This window comes from Heteronotia binoei, chromosome 9 (assembly GCF_032191835.1).
Source record: "Heteronotia binoei isolate CCM8104 ecotype False Entrance Well chromosome 9, APGP_CSIRO_Hbin_v1, whole genome shotgun sequence".
Lineage (NCBI taxonomy): Eukaryota > Metazoa > Chordata > Lepidosauria > Squamata > Gekkonidae > Heteronotia > Heteronotia binoei.
Genome location: NC_083231.1, coordinates 78,973,703 through 78,987,013, shown reverse-complemented (window position 1 = coordinate 78,987,013; position 13,311 = coordinate 78,973,703). Strand labels below are relative to the sequence as shown.

General features: G+C 42.0%; 1 protein-coding gene across 6 annotated transcripts in view; it reads left to right on the top strand.

Moving 5' to 3' along the window:
• Nucleotides 1–13,311, top strand: part of BLTP1 (bridge-like lipid transfer protein family member 1) — a 196,051-nt gene that overhangs the window by 44,994 nt on the left and 137,746 nt on the right. For all 6 annotated transcript variants that reach the window (XM_060246834.1, XM_060246833.1, XM_060246831.1 and 3 more), the window contains exons 17-21: nt 2,135–2,232; nt 2,738–2,916; nt 3,055–3,161; nt 8,415–8,605; nt 10,520–10,747. In XM_060246834.1, the coding sequence (XP_060102817.1) occupies nt 2,135–2,232; nt 2,738–2,916; nt 3,055–3,161; nt 8,415–8,605; nt 10,520–10,747 (803 nt within the window). The remainder of the gene's footprint in view (nt 1–2,134; nt 2,233–2,737; nt 2,917–3,054; nt 3,162–8,414; nt 8,606–10,519; nt 10,748–13,311) is intronic.

Here is a 13,311-nt window from a genome sequence, read left to right as displayed (position 1 = left end):
TTCAAGCAGACATACAACTTCCTTTCCCGTTTCAAGAAGTAATGCTTACTGAAAATGAAACATACAATCTCACCTGAAGAGAGTTTGCTATTTTTACCTTTTGTGGAGTGGTGGTGCTACAAATGACTCTGGAATCCCTCACATAGCGGTGATGCCTATTTGTTCTGGTATCAAATTACTCCAGTTTATACATTTTAATTTTATTTCATATAACTGTTACAAGAGCAAATGCAGCAACAATTATCCTGAATTATTTCATTTGTATATTGAACAGCTGTGAGCAGATCTCAAGTGATTCCTTGTGCTAAGATTATGAGCTCTCTTTTCAACATAGTGATTCATATTCGTGTGGATATGCTGTGTTGTTTTAAGGAGCAGAGGAAGGTGCAAAACAAAATTTCTTTATTTTTCTAAGTGGAAGTTAACATTAATAATTTTTATGTTTGTTATTTTATCGTGATGCTGTTTTTATCTCATGAACTACCTCATGTAGTTCTTGGGCATGGTGTCATATTCTTTCTTTCTCTCTCTCCCTCCCTCTCCCTTGCTCCCTTCTTCCCTTTGACCTATAGGTCTTGAATAGCATTGATCAAATAGCATTTAATAGCATTAAGGAAGAAATATACGTTGAATAAATAAAAAGTTTAAAAGCCCTGTAAGGAATTACAGGGAGTGGCTTACTATTCTGAGCCAGGAATAGAGGAACTCATTACTGTATACACATGAGTAATGTGCTGTGATTGTTTTAGTCTGTGGTAGCACTTTGCTGTTCTATAGAGATCTGCGTGGCCTTTCTGGACTACTGTGTTTCAGTGCCAGGCTACACTATGCATCTGACAAGGGTTTCCAGCTGGACTTGCAGTTAGACATACATCCAGGGAATGCTCATTTACTTCGTTCTGTGAGGAAGTGCTGTGGGGAGAAGAAAGTGCTTCAGATTTTCCTTCCACCCTGCTTTTGCCATCAGAAAGGGGGGAAAGACTTTTAACACCTTTTCTCTGGCTCCATATGTCCTTCCTATTGCCCTTTACACTGGTGAAAACTGTGGGACAGAAACTGGTCTCTCTGTCTCCCTCCCACAGTGCTTCTTCGCAGTATCTTTTAAGGTGAGTTTTGGCAGTGTATGTCTGACTGTAGGTCTGGTAATGTATCTGTGTCAGGTGTATCATGTAGTTACACTCTCAGACTTAATGAAATGAAATGGGAAAGCCCAGGCTGCAGTAAACCAAAAACTCTCAATACTTCTTTGTATTAGTTACCCTGATATGCTGGGAATGTTTCAAGTAAGCCTGGATTTAAAGCAGGGTCTCTCAGATGTTGCCTTTTTCTGATATATTGTACTTTTCCAGCGCTTATATCGTCTCTGGGAAGTTGTAATTTGTAGTGAATGATGGACACTTCTCTTTGTTTCCCTTGCAACATTGTTCTGAATAAGCACACGTGTTATCACCACAAGTTTATTTATTTATTTACTTTATTTATATTCCACCTTTCTCCCCAATAGGGATCCAAAGTAGCTTACATCATTCTCTTCACCATTTTATCCTCACAACAACCCTGTGAGGTAGGTTAGGCTGAGAGTGTGTGACTGGCTCAGGGTCACCCAGCAAGTTTCTGAGGAAGAGTGGGGATTCAAACCTGGGTTTTAACCACTATACTGTTCTGTCAGAGTTAAAGCACTTAGCTGGCAGTGCATGTTTTTTTAAAAGGGCCACAGGCAAGCCATCACTTCATGTGTCAACTGGGCTGCAAGTTGTAGAAACTGGAAAGAGAAGCTTGCCAGTGCCTGCTCCTCCACCTGACGACAGTCCTACTAACTAACAAAATGGCTACATTTAGAAACATCATGGTATCTTCTAATGGCATCTCCCTAAGTACTTCTCTTGTGGACTAGAGATGTGCTGACTACATACTATTTTATTAACTTGTTCAGTTATTACCCTATTTGTGCTGGAAGAATATACTTTCAGACTGTGAGGAGGAGAGGATGAGCTCCATTTCTCTCCAGGCACTTCAGGATAAAAATGGCATTGAAGTTCAGACTCCATTGCAGTTAAGATTAAAGTTGTATAGTCTTTAGACAAGCAATTTTAACTTGGATGGTTGGTATTTGAATGTTTCTGTTTTCTTGTAGTTTATGTGGCAGCCTGTGGGGAAACATTAAACATAGACTTTTCTTTGCCTTTTGACGACTTTGTTCCAAGCATCTGCAGTACTAAATTCAATTTAAGGGTAAGTGTCATTATCCTGTTCATAATGCATGTGTTTTTATGATAGTACAATCCTTCAGTGGTATTGGTTTGGACCTGGTAACAAGCAAAGTCAAGTCTACCTTTAAAGATGAGAGAGTCATGAAATCTTACTTTTTTTTTTTACTGTTCATATGATCAAAATTATTCTCTTTTATACATTTGATAATCTCCTTCTCTCTGTGTAGTAACCCCTTTAACAGAAGAAAGTCACAGCCATTTATGAAGCTTGATCAGATTGTTCCCCTCTTTTTGCAAGGGGGTGGAAGTGGGAACTGTGTTCTCCATGTTGCTGGGAAGCATTTCTCATACGTAAGGTAGCTTCAGCAGCTCCTTTGGGAGATGATCCTCAGCAATACAACATTTTTTTGTATATTATTGCAAAAATATGAGTGTGAAAATGGGCATAAATATTGTCTAAAGTGTTTTCTGTAATTTTTTAAAAAATATAATTTGTGTGAATATTGGTTTTCATGTTATATTTTCAGGGAGAAGGTCTAGATCTTCACTTATTTCTTCCAGACTGCCACCCTAGTAAATATTCTCTCTTTATGCTGGTAAAAGATTGTCATTCTAACAAACTAAATCCTGAGTCTTGTAATTCTGCTGAAGGTCAAAGTGGTCAAAAAGCAAGCAAACCGAAGTGGAGGAACATCACTCAAGAAGAGTGAGTTCCTGTTTCTCTTCATCACCTACATATTGATGCTTTTGTTAGGGGTTTTGTTGATTTCTGTGTTTTCACTCTATGTTCAGAAATTGTTTCAACACCCATAATTTATTAGAAAAAAATGTTCTTTTTGAAAAGGGCTGGCTGGGTCGAATGCTGGACTGTTCCAAGTGTTATGCTCACAATTGGCTACGCATGGCATCCAATTTATCCTCAGAAAGCTGATGAGCAGTTAAAGCAATCATGTAAGTGTCACTTAATTACTCCTATTGTTTAAATTTGAGGAAAATTGTTATTGTAGGAGCATTTTGAGAGAGAAACTAGAACCTAAGCAGAATAAACAAAAAACCAGCAGAAACTTTGGATAGAAACCATGTTGCTATATTATGTAATTTCTTTCTAGGCTTTGAGTAAATTAAGCTATAGAGACATTAATTTTATTTAACAAAATTTATATCTTGCCTTTCTGCACTCAGAAATGTCACCAAAGTAGCTAAGAAATTAAAACATACATAATAAAATCATATTTAAAACTCTTAAAACCAACCTAAAAGAACACATAATTAAAACAATTAAAACCAGAAGTAAGATACATGCAAAGACAAAAGAGATAACTAATCATTGTGTAGGAAGGAGACATCACAAGGAAATGCCAAATGAAACAAAAGTCTTCACCAACTGGCGGAAGATGGGAACAGAAGGCAAAGAGAGTTTCATAGTTGGGCAGAGAGTTTCATAGTTTTGATACTATAACCAGGAAGTCTTTCACAGGTTGCCACCTGTCTAACCTCAGAAGGTGGGGTCAACCTGAAGCAGGGCCTCTGAAGACCACATAGTGGTCAGGTAGTTTCATAAGGGAGTAAGTAGTCTTTGTACTTTGTCAGCAGGAATGAGCCTCTGTGGGAGCCAAAACAGTGTGGTCTGAAGGCAAAGCATGTGGGAGAGAGATTTATCATTTGTATCAGAGAATTCCAAAATGTGGCAGTCTTGATCCCAAAACATAGTAATTGCATTTTCTAGTGAAAGAAAATACATTTCCATCTACTTTTGTCCTTGGGCCAGTCTTGCCTCTATCAGGGCCAGGGCTTTTTTGGTCCTGGTCCTGACCTGGTGATCAGCTTCCTATGGAGATCCGGGCCCTACTTGGCTTGTTAGCCTTTTGTAGGGCCTGTAAAACGGAGCTGTTCCACCAGGCTTTTGGATGAGGCAGTGGGCGTCCATTTGTTAGATCGGTTGGCCTCCCCTGCTGTGCCATCATGTTGTATCATCATCAGTGCCGAAAAAATTATGCTATTAATATAGCATTACTATTTCATAATTATTTGGACTGTTATTACTGACGGGGGCCAGTGGGTTATGTAACATAATATATGGTATGTAAAGTGCTGATTAGTTTCTGAGCTTAATTCTGTAACTGATTTTATTATTTATTATTAGCTGTTTTAATTGTTTGTTTTATTATCATATATTTGCTCTCTGAGCCCCCATGGGGGAATGGGAGGAATATAAATAAACTAATAATAATATAATACTATAATAATAATAGTCTTACCACTAATAATAATAAATAGTCTATCTATAGTCTTACCACTAATCTATCAAATGGAGTTTTGCTGCTACAGGAGACATAACTTATATTGGGGAAAATAATAGGAACCTGGAGAACAGGAGCCTAGTGTAATATTACTCATACATGTCTTAATATTCTCCTTCTTAAAAAGCTTTTGTCCAGTTCTTATTGTGGTTGAAATAAAAGCATATTAATAAATAATAAAATATAATAATAAAAAGTACATGAGATAAATATACTGGCTCTGTTTTTGTGTTTCCTTATTGTTTGCTTCTTATAGTAACTTCTGAAACTGCAGAAAGGAGATTTGGGGGCTTAATATTAGCTCAATTAGACAACTTAGTAGACAACTACACTCACCTCAGAGTGTAGTGGAGGCAACTTTTATTATTTACATTACTCTTCCCAAACTCCTTATGGTTTTTGCAAAAACCTGTAGAGTGCTGAAAGCATTTCCTACTAGAGATGATACAGAAAGCTGCTAATAGGGGAATCTCTTGGATATCTGTGGAGCATGCCTATTTAGACAGAACAAAAACTTACATGGGGAGAAAAAAGAGCTGCATGTTGCAGACCAAGAAATTACAATAAATTGGATTTGTCTTCAAAAATTGTGCAACTTTCATTTGAAAGTCTGTGATGCAAACAGGTTAGTGCTGTAGCAAAGATTTTAGCTGGAAATTCATCATTCTTAGTGTAACAAGTGAGTTGCTGATCTGAGAGCCACTTCATCAATAACAATAGCAATCATAATATTTTCCATATTTTAAAAAAAATCTTCTGCACTAATTCTGGACTGCTATTTGCTAAAAAATACAAAATACAGTTACCACGACATTATAACATTGTAATAACAATAAGTAAAACATATCCAATTAAACACAACAAATTTAAAATATCTCATAAACATAATACATAAAACAGAGAGTCGTAACTCCAGCAATAGTCCAGCCAAAGGCCATAGTTCAGCAGTTGGTACGACTTCAGCTAGTTAACACCACTTAGCACAGCTTCAGGTCATTGACACTACTTAAGGTTGTAACTCAGACCCCTGACCCAACTCAAGCACATGAATAGTAAAGTGCTGGGGGAAAGTTTCAGAGGATGCTCAGTAGATTAAAAGCCTGGCAGAAGAGCTCCATCTTACAGGGCCCGGATCTCTAGCAGGAGCTTATTCCACCAGGTAGGGGCCCAGATTGAAAAGGCCCTGGGCATCCTTAGGACCAGGGATCACAAGAAGATGTTGTGTAAATGATCACAAAGTCCGGGAGGGGGCTCATATGGACAGAGGTGATCCCAAAGATATGCAGGCCCCAGACCATATAGGGGCCTTAAAGGTAAGGACCAGTACCTTGAAACAGATCCGGTACTCGATGGGGAGCCAATGCAGTTCGCGCAGCACAGGCCTCAATGCTAATAACTAGGCTGCTGTGTTCTGCACCTGCTGGATTTTCCGGAGCAGTCAAATACAGCCCCGCATAGGGAGAGTTTATTTATTTATTACTTTACATTTATATCCCGCCCTCTCTGCAAGCGGACTCAGGGCGGCTTACAACATCATAAAAACAATCAATTCAATAAAACATATAAAACCATAATTTACTTATCAATTTTAAAACTATTAGCGCTGTTTCAGTCCAGTATAGGCGGTATTGACTTCTGACTATGATCGCCAGCATTCTGTAGGATGTCCGGTGGCAGCCCCTTTTCAATCAACCACAAAAGCCTGTTTAAACAGTTCGGTCTTGCAGGCCCTGCGGAATGCCGACAAATCCCGCAGGGCCCTTATAGCTTCTGGGAGGGTGTTCCAAAGTTCTGGTGCTGCCACTGAAAAAGCCCTGGATCTCGTTATGCATAACCTGGCTTCTTTTGGGCCAGGGGCAGACAACAGATTTTTTGCCCCTGATCGCAGTGCTCTCTGGGGGATATATGGGGAAAGGCGGTCCCGTAGATAGGCAGGTCCCTGACCATAAAGGGCTTTAAAGGTTAATACCAACACCTTGAAGCGAACTCGGAACACAACAGGCAACCAGTGCAGTTCTCTCAGCACTGGCTGAATGTGCTCCCGTCGTGGTAGCCCCATTAACAGCCGTGCCGCAGCGTTCTGCACTAGTTGCAGTCTCCGGGTTAGCATCAGGGGTAGCTCCACGTAGAGAGCATTACAGTGATCTATTCTTGAGGTGACCGTAGCATGGATTACTGTCGCTAAGTCGTTGCGCTCCAGGTAAGGGGCCAGCTGCCGCGCTTGCCGAAGATGGAAAAAGGCAGATCTAATGGTGGCTGCCACCTGAGCCTCCATTGTAAGGGAGGACTCAAGGAGCACGCCTAAGCTCTTGACCTTAGGGACCGGTATCAGTGGTACCCTGTTAAGGGCCGGCAGCTGGATCTCTCTCCCCGGACCGCCCCGACCCAGGTAGAGAACCTCCGTCTTTGTCGGATTCAATTTCAGCCGATTCAGCCTGAGCCAAGAGGCCACGGCTTGTAATGCCAGGTCTAGATTTTCCAGGGTACAGTCAGACTGGCCACCCATCAATAGGTAGAGCTGGGTGTCATCCGCATATTGATGGCAACCCAGTCCATACCTCCTGACAATCTGGGCAAGGGGGCGCATATAGATATTAAATAGCATCGGGGATAGGACCGCTCCCTGCGGCACCCCACAACTAAGAGAGTGCCTCTGGGATGCTTCCTCCCCTATCACCACCCTTTGTCCCCGATCTTGGAGAAAGGAAGTCAGCCACTGCAAGGCAGATCCCTGAATCCCCACATCGGTAAGGCGGCTAGTCAGTAGCTGATAGTCAACCGTATCAAAAGCGGCTGACAGGTCTAATAGCAACAGCAGTGCAGAGCCGCCCTGATCCAGATGTCGCATAAGATCATCCATGAGAGCGACCAGAACTGTCTCCGTCCCGTGACCTGGCCGGAAGCCGGACTGGAATGGATCCAGTGCGGAAGTGTCCTCCAGGAATCCCTGCAGCTGAGTCGCCACCGCCCGCTCTATGACCTTACCCAGAAAGCGAAGGTTTGACACTGGCCGATAGTCTACAATAGTCTAATCTGGAGGTGACCATTGCATGGAGTACTGTGGCCAAATCACAGGGTGCTAGATAAGAGGCCAGCTGCTGGGCTCGCTTCAGATGGAAAAAGGCAGTCCTTGCAATGGCGGCAACCTGGGCCTCCATAGATAAGGTGGCATCCAGGACTACCCCCAAGCTCTTCATCTCTGCCGATGTCGTTAATGGAGTACCATTGAAGGGTGGGAGTCTGATCCAACTCCCTGTCCCCCCCCCCCTTGGATCCAGACAGGATTTCCGTTTTAGATGGATTTAGCTTCAGCCAGCTCTGATGCAACCAACCAGCCACGGCTTGCAATGCCTCACCTAATTGATCTGGAGTGGAGTCTGGGCGGCCAACCATAAGCAGATAGAGCTGGGTGTCATCAGCATACTGGTGGCAAGCCAGCCCATATCTCCGGACCTGGGCAAGGGGGCGCATATAGATGTTAAATAACATTGGGAAAAAAATTGCCCTTGCGGCATGCCACATTCAAGTGGGTGTTGCTGGGACAACTCCCCCCCGAGAGCCTTGCTTTCGAAAACTGTATGGTATATTTGTGTTCACTATATATTCATTACCAATGTTTGTTTAAATTTTAGAAAGTGGTATGGAAGACCATGTGTGCCTGCAAGAGCTTCTTGGGTGGGGTAAAAATATGTTGTAATAAAGAGAGAAATTTTGTTGAAATTGCCTGACTTGTTCTCACTTCCTTTTGTTCTTAGCTTTGTGGAACTAGTTTCCTCAGTGATCATATCAACAACTGGCAAATTACCCATATAAAATATTTTAGTTCATATATTGTTTTTACTGAGCTGTACACCAGTTAAATACTTGTTGACAAAATTATTTTACTTTTTTTTTTATTCCCAAGTGTCAGAAATGGAAGGAACAATGTTATCTGGATTGAGACCATCCCAGAAGAAATCTCCTTTAGCATCTTCCCGCCCTCCTATTGACCCCTCAGAGCTTCCCCCTGACAGGCTCCGTGTGGAACTGGAACTTTCTCCAGACTCTCATATAATTTTATATGGACCTCTTTTGAAAGCCTTCCTATCTATAAAGGTATGTAGAATTTCCTGAACTCATAAATACACAATCCCTTGGCATAGGGGTCTACAGCCTGTGGCTCAGTATGCAACCTAGTATGGCTCTTTAAAAAAAGAAAATAAAATCTTTTACGGTTGGATTACTGTAATGCCCTCTATATGGTGCTGCCCCTGAGCCGAACCCGGAAACTATAGCTAGTGCAGAACGCGGCGGCCAGGCTGTTATTGGGGCTCCCTAGATGGGAGCACATACAGCCCGGGCTGCGGGAACTGTACTGGCTGCCAATAGTGTACTGGATTCATTACAAGGTGCTGGTTATTACCTTTAAGGCCCTATATGGCCAAGGACCTGCCTACCTTAGGGACCGTCTCTCCCCATATATTCCCCAGAGGGTACTATGATCTGGCTCACAAAATCTATTGGTAATCCCCGGGCCGAGGGAGGCCAAACTGAAAGTCACCAGAGATAGGGCCTTTTCGATTGTAGCCCCCCACTGATGGAACCAATTGCCAGAGGAGGTGTGGGCCTTGCAGAGCCTTGCCCAGTTCCGCAGGGCCTGCAAGACTACTCTTTTCCAACTGGCCTGTACTTAAGAAGGAATCTACTGTAGAATACCATCTCCACGGAAAAACTGTAAAATGTGTAACATCAAGATTTTAGCTCCAAACCAATTTAAATGGTTTTAATGTTTGATTTGTAATATATGATTTTAATATATGGTTTATAATATGTATTAATGATCTGTTATATGTAATGTGATTGTTGGAAGTTTTTGTGCTGTGAACTGCCCTCAGCCTGCTGCAGTGGGGAGGGCGGGATATAAATTAAGTATTATTATTATATTGGAAGGATACGTGGGATTTTTGTGTGGTAGATGGGATGCTTCCATAACCAGTAAGTAAAGGGAATGGCAGGCAAAGATTTTAATTGGCCTAAAGGGCTTCCTAAAGAGGCTATGGAAAAGGAAATACTAGAAGTGAACCATTGCCAGTAACCCAGGTATGATGCTTGCATAGACTTCGTTTACAGGAATTTCCTGTGTATATTTATTACTTATTGTGAGATTTCATTTGTGCCACTTCTCATAAAGAACTTGTAACAATCTGTGATTGGACTGCAGAAACTTTATAGATTATCAGCATGTCTAGTTTCAGACTGCAGTTGGGCTTCTTATACTGGCTCTTTATTGAATACTTGCTCTGAATTTTTTACTTAGTTTGGCTGTTTAATTATAAAAAGTTGCAGACCTGCTCCTGTGAAACTTGAGAGACACAGTGAATATTGTTCCCTTTGGAGGCTGGATTTAATATTAATTTTCATCTGAGTCAGGTCATTTGCTGTATAAAGGAAAATCTAGACACTTATAGTTACCCCGCCCCCCCCCCCCCGATATACCACCCTTCCCAAAAAAAGTGGGTGTCATCTTAAATCTGCATAAAAGTTAGTTATGTCTAATACTAAAAAGCTTTCATGATGTAACTTTTTAAAGAGGGGGTGTCTTACATTCAGGATTGTCTTCCTTTCAAGTAAATACTGGTAGTTCAGAATTGAGAATGACGATTGCAGTCTATTCATGGATTAACCTGCATTGGTGCTCTGCAGGGCTGCTATTAACATGAACCTTGTCTTAATTTGTTCTATGAAGAAAGGCCTGAGTGTGCCTAATTTTAGTGACTTCATTAATATGGTATTATTGATCATCATGACAAATTCCTAGTAGTTTTTTCAAAATGAGTGTTTATAGGAAACCATCTACTTCTGAAGCATGTAATAGGATGTCTAACCTTGATCCTGCAGGTTATATTGGTATAATCAAAAATCAAGGTTTATTGGTGTGTGTAAAGTGGATTGCAGAACTAGAGCTTGATTGAAGCATAAAGTTTTATGTTATGCTCTCTTATGAAAAGTGTTGCTAATTTATTCTGCCAGGAAAATTATTTTGGTGAGGATGATATGTACACTGACTTTGAAGAAGTGATTTCAAGCCCTGTGCTATCCATGTCAACATCTTCGAGTTCTGGATGGACTGCAGTAGGAGTGGATGCTGACAAGAAAGAGAATGAGATGTCAGGCAGGCAGGCTCATCCCCTAACTTTGCGCCCTTGGGATATTACTGTGCTTGTTAATGTGTACAAAGTGCATGGACGACTGCCAATGGTAAGTGTTTTGGATAATTTATTACTCACAAGTATCATGCACACAGTGGGCTTACTAACTAAACATACATACAAAAATATACAAATAAACTGGTCTTGGCAAAGGTGAGGTAGAAAAATTTAAAAGTAAATGAAATACAAATGCAGTGTCTGGATTTGGTCTCTGGGATATGGTGAGATTGTGGTGTACCTCTTCCTGTGGGGCATGAGCATCTGGAAGAAATTGTTACTATGGAATACATGGAAAATATGCTTATTGACCGTTACAAATACATACGATAAAGAAAGAGGAAGGTGTCTTTCTCTTCCCTACTTACAATATATTGCTGCCTCCACTGGGTCATGAAGGAACTTCATGTAGCTGTATCCCTTTTAGCAGTGCGTTGCACATAGTAGCTGTTGTCCTGAATTTGGCTTACCTACTCCTCCCACCACCAGGTTTCAAACTTGGCATGAATTATGATAGTGCGGAAATATGGAATGCAATACTCTGCCCTCCCCTGTAGATTTTTACTAGGTCCCAAGGAATATATATTCCAAAGGATCCGTCCCCTAATCTTCAAGCATTTGAATTCTAACTAATGTTGGATGAAAGTTACCTTCAAAAGGAAACAGCTATCAGAGAGAGGGCACTTTCCTCTCTACCATATTATGTGCCGCCTTTCCCTGTCATTTCTGCCTTGACAGGGACTCTGCAGGATGTGGAATACATCTGACTTGGTTTAACCTTGTAGTTTGGTTTATGGCTGGTTACCAGATTTTTGGTGAAAGAATGCTATCTACAATCCCCCTCCCCTCCATCTTTTATTTGTGTGTACAGGAATAGAACAGTCGCAAAGATACTCGGGAGAATGTATAAGATAACTGAGAAAGTATTATTTTGTCTATTCCTCCTTTTATACTAATTTTGGTTTTCCTTTGAATGCAATTTGGGTTAAAAAAATGTTTTTTCCAATACTCCCTGAGTGTACAAGAGAAGAGGCATGTGAAACACCATATGGTGATTTACCTTAATAAGGTTGAGAAACACTCAGCACATGGAGCTGCAGAACACAGAGAGCAAAGTTTTATCATTTTCTTCCACTTCATGTCCTTATGACTTGGTGAATGGTTTTAAACATGTGAGAAGGCTGATGCTGCCACTGGTATTTCATCAAGCTCCTCTGTATACATAATCTGAAACATATGAATTATGTATCTATATATTCAGACAAGCCTTAGCAGTGTCCTCCCCATTCCTCTAAGATAACCACATGGTTGCAACTGTCTGATTCTGAAGGGATCCTTATTTGCCAACCTGTTAGAAATAATTTTGTGAAAACACATTCCCACAAAAAGTACTATTAAATATGTGCTCATGTGGGAGAAGTTTGAAAGGAGAGCATATCGTGCTATGCTGTGTGTGCTGCTTACTGATACTTATCTGTATCACCTGAGAATACAGACCAAAATCTTCAGAACAAGCAGTATAAGTATTAGATGAAATTTCTAGTATAGCCTACTGTAAAGAACAGTAGGATCTTCTTCGTAGTCTCTGTGCTTCACACTCATGGGATAGAGCGCCTGCGCCGATCCTCGAATCGGTACCTAAAAAGCCCGGGATTTTTTCGCGCTTGGCACCAACGGGCATGCACAGGCGTCTCAGTGCGCATGCTCGCCGGCGCCAGCGCAAGGATCCTTCCAGTTCCTTTATGACCACTGCACTGAGAGGATCTCCTTTCATGTCCCCGGTCGGTAAAGTAATCTTATGATTACCTTTCTTGTTGTATATAGCCCGTTTGTTATTTTCTTAGTGTAGTTAGTTAGTTAGTTGTTAGATAGTGTTGTAAAAAAAAAAATGTGTTGGACTTGCCCTTTGGGGCCCAGTTTCCCCCCGTTTTCCCCCTCAGAGACTTTCCTGGGTGGGTTTTTTCCTTGGCGTCTATGGAAAGACGTTGGGGTTTTTTTAAGAGGTGCCGCTCTTGTGGGAAGAAGATTGCCCCCCCCCCCCCGACGGCCATTCCCTCTGTCTTTTTTGTTTGGGCGAGGGACATCGTGTGGATTCTTGCTCGCTCTGCCTGAGGTTTTCCAAACAAACTTGCAAGAATTGAGCGGCAAGGCTTTCAGCTGCCTTTGTCGAGTCGGCACTTCATCCTCAAAACATGGCATCGGGCCTGTCGGTACCGATGGGAGAGGCCGTGGCCCCGACGGTCACATCGGCCGATACATCGCCGATCAGGACCGAGATGCCACTCGAGCGCGGGCATTCCACAAAACAACCTTCTGAAGGGTCAGTGGACACCCTAGCTAAGAAGCGTCGGGATGACTCAGGGACCTGATCATCCGCACCGAAGGTGAAATCTAAGGAGAAGTGGAAGAAGAGATCGTCCCGCACTCCTTCCCCTTCTCATGACGCTTCGACATCGATGTCGACCGCTCCATCGAGGAAGATCTTGGCGTCCCCACATCGTAGCTCTTCGGTGTCGAGAGGCAGTGCTTCGCAGCAGTTGCGTCTATCGGCATTGGAGCAAGAGATCGACCTCACTCAGCGCTCCCATTCTTCGAGGTCGAGGCGTCGCAGTGAGA